The sequence below is a fragment of the Nanorana parkeri genome, unplaced genomic scaffold (assembly GCF_000935625.1).
Source record: "Nanorana parkeri isolate BGI_ZX_2015 unplaced genomic scaffold, ASM93562v1 scaffold331, whole genome shotgun sequence".
Lineage (NCBI taxonomy): Eukaryota > Metazoa > Chordata > Amphibia > Anura > Dicroglossidae > Nanorana > Nanorana parkeri.
In genome coordinates this window covers 583,099-593,398 of record NW_017306599.1, presented here as the reverse complement: position 1 = coordinate 593,398, position 10,300 = coordinate 583,099, and the positions used below count along the sequence as shown (strand labels likewise).

The following is a 10,300-nucleotide window of genomic DNA, read 5'->3' as shown; positions in this document are numbered from 1 at the left end:
CCCCTCAGAATAAAAAAAAAAAAAAAAAAAGAGAAGAGAAGAAGAAACTGGTCATCACAAGTGCATCCAAAGCTAAAAATCGCTAGACACTGTCACATGGGAAACAGATAACCAAAATCATGAGCATGTTACAATTTCATTAAATCAAAACATTCCCCATGCCTCTGACTGATATGCCATTCATTTGGATCAGAAATTCCAACAGCAGCTACTCGCATACCACCACCACATACTGCAATCAGGGATTGATCCAATTAAAACAAAAACGGACACCGAAATCCAGATTGTAGCGCACAAGTACACAAAACACATACATGCAGTATACACTGATCACAAACATAAGATCAATTCAGCATACATCTACAAATGTGTCACTGTATTGATCCCATACTGCTGAAATGTCATCTGTCTGACAGGTTTCAGTCACATTCCAGCCTGCAGAGCTAGCCTGGGTCAATTCAAAATGAAGCCAGTGATCGTATCCATTACATAGCAGACAGACAAATGCTCCCTGATATCCACTGCACCCAGATGTACATACATGCTGCTGAAGGCTGCGGCACAGTCACAGCATTGTGGTGGACGGCCTCTGAGCGCTCAAACGTCTAAAAGGTCACCCGGCGCCGGGTGTAGTAGAGCAAGGAGTCCGGCACAGCGCCTATAATGCGCAGCCGGCAAAAACGCCCTGTCTGCCATTGGTGAGCACTGCGGATTAACCCGTGCGCCGCCGGCAGACTGTCACATGTGCAGCATGCAGCTCCCCCATGACTCCAGCCTGTGCCCATGACATACTCTGGGCCGACACGGCCCTCTCGCTGTCCTTTACTGTAATACGCACATCCCACCACAGCAAAAAAGGCGATGGCCGATAACCATGAGCCTGAAAGCCGTGGCAATGTCACCCTAGGCAGGCACACAGCTGGAGATCAGGCGTCACCCCCGGCATTGGCACCTTGCAGCCGGTGTATTGGCACACAGGGAGGTAGAGCCCTTCACTGGCACTGATATACTTCTCTACGATAAAAATCGTACGCCCAGGTGCAGATGAACCGGTGACCCGATCAGGGAAAAGGGGAGGGGGTGACATGTTAGTCCTGGAATGCAAGGACCAGTGCCTGCAATGTGGGACTGTCCCTGGCAAGGGCAGCTGGCACCTCCGCCCGGGGCTCTACACCGCATGCCAGGCCGGATGGGCCGGCACGTAGCAGCGGAGGCTGACACAGGCCTCCCCACTGGGCCCGGGATGAAGATGAGGCCTGGGGAGAAACCCGCGGCCTAGTGCCTCGACCCTCCGCCTCCAACGCCCTTTAATAACATGGCTTCTCCCCCCGCAGACATCACCCACCTGCCCATGTTCTGCCTGCCTCCTCCTCCACCTCCTCCGGGCGCCGGCACACTGCTCCCGCCGGGCTTCCTGCTATTACCGCTCTGCTTCATGGACATAATGACGATCCCATAAACCACCAGCGACAAGTCCGAGAAATGAAACAAGAAAGCGACGGCTTCTCCTCTTCCTCCTCCGGGCTTTAGTTAGGATGGCAGCCTATAGAAAGCTCCGTGACACAATGCACTCCGACAACGGGGGCCTAGCGGCGACGTGACGCCAGGGGCTGTGGCTGGAGGCCTCACCGGCCGCTGTGAGGGAAGAGCAAAGAGAAGGAAGCCTCCGCGGTTGCCACAGGCGAGCAAGACCAAAACAGTCTGAGGAGGAGAACGGGCCCGCGGAGGAATACACTCCGGCTGCCGTTACTATATCCGCCGACAACGCGTCCACAACTTCCGCGCAGAGAAGCGCGCCCAACGCCGAAAATAAAACCGATCCGTGACACCGCCGACCGAAACTAAAGGTCGTCAAGGCTGTGGGGGCAGCAATAGGTGAAAGGGGAGGTATCAAGGCAGGGACTATTTACGGGAAGTCGGAAGGATACCTGAGCGGAGGAAGGCGGAGAAGAGACTGGGAGCACGTGAGCCGGTCTGTGCCGCTGTGGAAGTAACACAGTGTGATAGTTGTGCGAAGGGAGGGGGGCGGCGGCGTGTATTATGTGCTGTGTATACGCCGCACGATTCATCAGGTGCACATGTACTGCTTGTATATATAGAACACGATCATATTTAGCATTCGCACAAAAGGGGAGGATCGCTGGGGGCCAGAGCTTATTACACACAGGCGTGGGTTTCATCAGATGCGTTGTGCTGGGCAATGATGCCCTCTACACTCCCAACACATAAGGTCATTTGCCTTGACTCCTATCAAGTTGGTGGTGTGCACTGCAAAACGGTACTACATGCAGTACATGGGGGGGACGGACCGGGGGACCTAACTTAAGTGTCACTTTGTGATATTTCAATAAAGTTTGGGGGGGGGTGAAAGTGTGATGCGCTGAAATCAGCACATTGCACCATTTCCTAACAGCACTCATCAATGGCCATTGGTGAGTGCTGTTAGGAAATAGTGCAATGTGCTGATTTCAGTGCATCACACTTTTTTCCCCCAAACTTTATTGCAATATCACAAAGTGACACTTAAAGTGATATTAAAGGCAAAAAAAGTTTCCCTCCCCCCCATGTAAATGTTAGCACTTACCTTTAAATGATGTCTCTTTCCGATCTTCATCTTCTTTCCCCATGTTTTCATCTGTCCCTCCAGCGGTGTGACGTCACTCCGATCCTACCGTTTTTCAGTGCACACCACCAACTGGATAGGAATCAAGTAACACTTAATTTAGGTCTTTTCCCCCGATGTACTGCATGCAGTTGCGTTTTGCAGTATAGCTATAGCGCACACTGCTGGTGGGAACAGATCCCTAGGGTTCTTTCACACCTATAGCCGTGACTGGCGCTTTCAGCAAATGATCAACAATTGTTTTCTATGTGTTCTGTTCACACCACAATGCGGGGGTGATGTGCAAAATAAATGCAGACGTCCTGAATTTTTTCGCAGCACACCGGATGGCACCGTAGGTCACTGGAGTACATTGTGCTGCTGTGTGGAAACCTGAATGTTGCGTACTCTCCAAATAAAGTAAAAGATCCCACTTAAACCTAACCACTAAACCATCACTTTCTCAAACAATTCATCCCCACACAGCTACCTCCTCATGTATCACTGGCCCCTCCCTTTTAGATTGTAAGTCATCACGGGCAGGGCCCTCCTTACCGTCTTGAATTGTATTGTGATTGTAATTCCTTATTTTGTAAAGCGCAGCACAAACTGTTGGCGCTATATAAATCTGGTATAATAATAAAAAGAAACAATAAATAGTGTGATGCGCTGAAATGTCACATTAACCCCCCACCTTAGCACACGAGCTTTATAGCATATAATGGCTGATGTGCACGAGCCCAATGATGAAGCCTCATTAAATCTGAATGGTAGTGTTAACCTGCACAATACATATTTGCTGGTCTGATAACAACCCAAGCTAAAGGGTGTTTTCTTTTTTTGTTGTTCATAGTTTTAATAATGATTTTTGACAACAGCAAAGATTAAAGGAGAACTATGGGGTTAAGGCTTTTCACCATAGTTCTCCTAAGGGTAACGGGAGGACACAAACTAGCGTCCTCCCATCACCCAAAGCTCAGCATACCGCGAGCTGCGGCTCGCGGTATACTGAAACGCCGCCGCCTGGACGGATCCCGACATTACTGTCGGGATCCTCCCAGCTGCATGAGTGACAGCTGGCTCTGCCTATCTAGAGGCAGAGTCAGCTGTACCCGCCCCCTTCCGTTCCGCCAGTCAGCGCTGGAGGATCGGACAAGGGAGGGCGGGAATCCCTGCAGGGAGCTGTGAGTGACAGTCACGGCTCTCTGCAGGGACAGGATCGAGAAGTGAGCGAGCAATGGTATGTGTTTGCTCACTTCCCGATCTATTGAGCCGACCTGTGACAGTTTCATTGTCACAGGTCGGCTAGAACTATGAGGCTGAGTGATTTTCACTCGCCTTATAGTTTTACTTTAAATATAACAGAAGTTACAGAGGCCACATGGTAAACATTGCAGTAGATCTGAAGGCTGTTTTTGAATTGATCCATGAATGATGGTGTGTGGGTGAGATATTTGGTGACAGATTAATTTGGTTAAATTTGTTGAATGTAATATAACAGGGGACGCTCCCCTCTGTATGTTACAATAGTCCCTTTATTAGAACGTCATCCATTGTGGTTTCAGTAAGACGTTGTCTCACCACACTTTGCTACTGCTGAGGATTTTTTTTTTAATGAAACGTCACCAGTCAGATGGATGGGAAGATGAAGTCCAGTTGAATGGCCTCCTAGGTCTTCAGATCTAACACCGCTCCAATTTTCTGTTCGGGGTCATCTGAAATCCATAGTCTATCAAAATCAGCCCCACGACAATCATTGCACTGAAAGAGGAAATCATCTCAGAATGTAACAACATCAATTCCATTACATCAAGAAATGTTCAACGTTCTTGTATTCAGCGTTTACACAAGTGTTGGCAATTGGAGAATTCACTGCAGTACATCTTTTGCATACATTGTTTGCCTATGAATCCAGACTTCGGGGACTCCTTGTATATACCGCGTTTCCCCGAAAATAAGACACTGTCTTATATTTTTTTTGGCTCAAAAAAACACACTAGGTCTTATTTCTGGGGTAGGTCTTATTTATTTATTTATTTTTTTAATGTACAACAATCCACACTTATTCCTGTAGAAAAGAGCAATTTGCTAACCAATCGCTTGCCAGAATGAGCGAAGCGCACTTTCACTATCGATTCCTCACAGGTGGAGTGCATTTGGTATCACTGCGCCTGTGACAGGAGCCGGCGCTATAGAGGCATCTGTTCCAGCCAGTGACTAGACAGTGAATGTTGACGTAGCCCAGTGATGAGCTCATCACTCTGCCACTTTGCTTTCTCTTCCTATCAGCATGCTTCTTGTCAGCACATGAAGTGATTGGCTCAATGTGCTGCTGAAAGAGGCTGATACCAGATCAAATTCAAGTAGGTACACTGCTTGCATTTATCCCCCATCACTTTTTTTGTTTTTTGCACACCGCAGAGCCTAATTGGATACTGGTGCTTGTCCTTCCTCTTGCGTTCAGAATATACACAAGAGGATTATAAGATTGCTTCTTAACATTAGACTGACATGGAATGTCTGTGGCCTTTTACTGACTATATCTAAGTCTAGTTTTGCTTCAGTTAGTTACATCCAACTCTTACTAGTAATTTGTCATTAAAATTTAAAGTGACATTAAACCCTCAGATTTTTTAACATGAAACAATACTGTAATGTGCGCCTTACTGTAATCCATGGTGGTTTCCCTTCTCTTTGCTGCTCTTCCTTTTAAATCCTCATGTCTTCTCATGCTGGGCAGAACTTCTGTTTTGCAGCAGACTGCCTTGTCTCTGAAATGGATACACGGTGTCTGTGTGTACGTTTGCAACCTGAGCCAGCACTACAGGAAGAGGCAGTCAGCTGAAAAGGAAGTTCTCCCCAAGCATGAGAAGACATGAGGATTTAAAAGGAAGAGCAGCAAAGAGAAGGGAAACTACCATGGATTACAGTAAGGCACACATTACAGTATTGGTTTATGTTAAAAAATCTGAGGGTTTAATGTCACTTTAATGCATGGATACATTTCCTGAACAGTCTTTTGCAAACACACAGTAATACTGCTAGCCCCATAGAACAAGTACTGCTCAGAGCATCCCTATTTCCAGCCACTGGGATACACATTTACTCAGATTAGTTATCGTAAATAACTTTCATTTTCCATATTCCTGAACACAGTGCAACATTTCCAATGATGAGTGCATATGCTAATTCCCAGAGTTCTTTTTGTCCCTCATAATCATAGTGTAGAATGGTACCATATGTTCTCCTGCACACAGTATATACTGCAAAGAACAGTTAACAGTCTCAGTGCACAGATGTAAGCAAATCCCATTTCACAGGGGAGTCTGCCAATTTTGTTACTACACCTTGAGTAAATATGAGCTAAGTGATTCATTTAAAATGATTCTCTTAAATAACAATCTAGTCAAAAAGTTAAGAAAATTAACAAATGACAGATATTTTAATGGCACATATAAACAAACCAAGTACAAAGACCATTTAAGAGGGTTCCCAAGTCATTTGTAAAATGGAATTTTACCTTTTCATCATTTTTGGGAGTCAATCTAACCATTCTGTAAGGACTTTTTTAGGTCCTGTGTCAATGGGCTTTTTTACACTTCCAGCGGGTTTTGCATTCCTATATATCCTACCAGTTTATGGATATGCAAAACCGGCCTAATGCAGGTCAGATGCAGCTGTCATTTATTTTTGACACTTCTGAGAACATATGAATGTTCTCAGAAGTGTCTCCTACTGGTGTCACTGACACAAGTCTAAAGCCTGTTGGCATAGTCTCTTAGAGTAAAATCATCTATGTAATCATCATATAATCATGGCGTGAGACCCCAGCCTGTCCATGAACCCACAGGGACTCACCACAATTTTAACTTTCTGCTTGGCTGACACACTAGTAATTTGCTTATGCTCAGGGCCGGTGCTAGGATTCTTGCCTAGACCCCCTGTAAAAACAGGGTATTTTGACAAGTACTTGTCAAAACGCCCTGCTTTTTCCGCCCTCACCCTGCAGCGCCCTCAGGCGGCCGCCTGAGGGCGCTGCAGGGTGAGGGCGGAAAAAGCAGGGCGTTTTGACAAGTACTTGTCAAAACGCCCTGCTTTTTCCGCCCTCACCCTGCAGCGCCCTCAGGCGGCCGCCTGAGGGCGCTGCAGGGTGAGGGCGGAAAAAGCAGGGCGTTTTGACAAGTACTTGTCAAAACGCCCTGCTTTTTCCGCCCTCACCCTGCAGCGCCCTCAGGCGGCCGCCTGACTTGCCTTGCGGTAGCGCCGGGCCTGCTTATGCTTAATACCTTCATTCCCTTTTGTGTAAGAAAAGTGGAAGATTGTTGTCTGTTGCACAGACATTTTTTTGTAGTTGTCATCCCTAAAGAAGCAACACTGCCAGATACCTGTCTGTTGTTATGCTGACATGCAGGTTTTGGAGTGCCCATCTTTCCTAGAAGGCAGTAATTCAGAATGAAGACATCACCAATGATTCCCAGTAGCATTCTCAAGCTGTGACTAGAGGTGGAGAGCTAGCTTTTATTGCTGTCTGTGTCCACTTTGGAGATATTTCCTCTCTCTTCTGACACCCGTCAAATAGAGAGAAGTGAGGAGAAATCTCCCAAACAACACCGACAGCAATAAAACAATTCCAACTCTTCCACAATATGTCCAAAACTCACAAAAACGGTTGTTAGTTTTTAAGCAGGCTCTACACACTAGTTGGCCATATATAAATGATTAGACCTCCTCCTTTTCCCTAAATATTAAACAGTCAGATCGGGAGTCCAATGTGTGTGTATGCCTGTGAAGAAACGCAGGAGAAGCAATATGCAGACACCTCTAGTGCTGGCTGTTCTGGAGAAAAACAATACTGACTGGGCAAGGTTTTCTAACTGGTTTGATTATTATTTCCCTATATGAACTTTGCCTGCAAAAGTGTGCCACAGATGTTAGACTGTTGAGGTGGGCTTTAGAGACTGCCATCTAATGTCTATTGTCACCTGTAGAATCATACACCAGGTTGTAAATAGGCCTGGACAGGCTAGGCCTGAAAAATTATATTGTGAACATTTTTGAATTTATAATTAAATAGCATTATATTTAATAAATATATGGAAGGGAACACAAGGGATGTATGCTTCCTAGAGCAACCGAACTATTTAACAACCCCACAATCCAAGCCCCATTACTTAACTAGTCTCTTGGTAGGCCCCTGTCCTTGTGTGGCACATCTGCCTTTTAATCCTTTAGTTATCAAGGCCCCAATGGCATGGTTCATGGTGACATTTTTTAACGCCAGTTCCCTTTTAGACTAACTTGGCCAAGGTACTATAAAAGATAAGGACTAGTGCTCAGAAAAGAATTGTTGAACAATATTTTATCATTCTCTTGTGTTTAGACTTTAAAAGCAATCAAATGATTACTTTTTATTACTTATTTAGATTTAGAAATGCTTTCTGTTACCAAAGACAGTTTAGTGGCATTAAATATTGTGTACCTCTGTGTACAGTTTTACTAGTACTATATATTGTACAATAATTTATCAGCAAGGTCTTATAAAGACCACCATAACTGAGGCGCATTAGTCCTGTCATAGTTTTCCAGAAATGCCCAGAACTATCGTTCTGTCTATTTATAATAGGTATGTATATAGTACCGACAATTTATGCAGCACTTTAGATAGTTGCACATTCACATCAGTCCCTGCCCTCAAGGAGCTTACAGTCAAAGGTCCCTATCTCACATGCATACATACAGGGACAATTTAGACAGGAGCCAATTAACCTACCAGCATGTCTTTAGAGTGTGGGAGGAAACTGGAGTACGTGGAGGAAAGCCACACAAGCACAGGGAGAACATGCAAACCCCTTGCAGAGAGTGACCTGGCCGATATTTGAACCAAAGACTCCTATCTGTCTTTCTGTCTGCATTAACTCTTTTATTCATGAAAACACTTATTGTTGAGAAATAAACAACTCAAGCTTAGACAAAATGTTTAATGTTACAATAGGTATACACAATGAACCCAATACAATCAATTGCAACAATAAAGCGATGTGCCTTGTTGGAAGGATAAACTACCACTAGGAGTATTCAACAAAATGCCTAAATCTATGGCCAAATGATGATTGTTTCCTAAAACAATGACAATCGATACTGGTACACACACACAAAAGATGTCTTCTAATTAATTTTAGTTTTTATCCGCCCTTGGCAAATAAACCAGTATTAACATAAAATGACAGGTACACTAAAGTTGGACATACAGTTAGAGATTTATTTCGTTCAGCCTGATGGCTGAACAAAAGTCTAAGAGATTCCTCCATCCACACTAATAGCCAAATCTCCCCTGCCAGGCTTTGTAATCTGTTATTGCAACTGTTCGTTGGAAACATTTTCCGACTGACTACTTAGACAAAAGTCGATTGAACACTCCATTTTTGTCCATCCATGTGGTCCTGGCAGGGCCACCCACACATCGAATTTTAAGCAGTATGGCCAGTTTAAGGTGAGGTGCAAAGAACAGAGAGCCCAGGAGGAGCATATGTTGGGAAAAAAGTGAGATTTGAAAATGCTTGATTTCTATTGTTCGATCTCTCAATTGCTATTGTTTTCACTGGCTCCAGGGCTGTCTTCAGACAGCACTCCATCACTCCTGCATTACCCTAAGCGTCTTGTACATCTAGAACTTGTCCTAAAGGACATTGTGAGACACCTGGGTTATGCATGCATGTCCTACCATTTACAAATCACTTTGTCTAGCTATAATTTTAGGGTATATGTGTGCATATCTATGTTTGCTTATGAGTGGAGGATCTCAGATTGTTTCCTAATATGATAAAATAAGCAGTTGTGTATTGGTTGTCTGTGAACAGGTATGTGGTAAGTTACCAATGTGGGTCAATACAGTTTTGCGTCAGTCTGGAATACTTACAGTAATGTAGACTTTTTCATCCATCAACACCTCTATTAAGTAATGGTAATCACTAAGCAATCAGTTTAGAGAATGCCATGCTAGGTGCTAAGCCTATTGCCCCAGAATGTCTTTGGTATCTATTGAGAGTCAATTTACTTTATTGTTGGTTCCAGTCAGATACTGTTAAGCTAATTAACATTTTCGTGACTTGTGCCCTGAGGCCGCCGGTAGCCAGTGCCACTAGATGAAATTTAAATATGTACAGACAATACTGGGACACTTTTTAAAGTTACTTGTACAGGAATAGGAACGGGAATTTAGACCTAAAAGATTGTTTGTTTGTTTTTTCATATAACCTACACATTCATTGGTATTGCAAGAAAGACACATTTTCCACACAAATATTTCCAGATTTGGCTAATCACTAAAATCGTAGCTATCTCAATCTTTTTAAATTACTGTATAGTACAGTACCTGTGATCTCGTCATGAAGGTCCTTGTCTTTACGGCACCTCCTCCAGATTTACGGCCACCTGGTATTATTGGATAGATTACACCACAACTGCGGACTACCGTACAATTATGGAATCTTGAACGATGGCGACTGCTCTCCCCTCTTGCCGCCTAAATCTCTCTTTCCTGCTTTCTTCTGTTGCTCCTTCTCCGGTCCCCCTGTGTCTCGTACCCCTCCCCCCCTGTTTGTTCTAGTCTCCCCTCCTTAGTCTCAATTTTTTAACTGTCCATAAAAATAGAGGTCATACGTTGGCACATGGGTGTCTGAGCCTAGTCCTGCTCCACAT

General features: G+C 44.6%; 1 protein-coding gene across 3 annotated transcripts in view; it reads right to left on the bottom strand.

Moving 5' to 3' along the window:
* The window catches only part of ATXN2 (ataxin 2), a 66,341-nt gene extending 64,809 nt beyond the window's left edge, over positions 1 to 1,532 (bottom strand). For all 3 annotated transcript variants that reach the window (XM_018558329.1, XM_018558330.1, XM_018558331.1), the window contains exon 1: positions 1,346 to 1,532. In XM_018558329.1, coding sequence (XP_018413831.1) covers positions 1,346 to 1,443 — 98 coding nt within the window. In that variant the 5' untranslated portion in view covers positions 1,444 to 1,532. The remainder of the gene's footprint in view (positions 1 to 1,345) is intronic.
* Between the last annotated feature and the right edge of the window lie 8,768 nt (positions 1,533 to 10,300).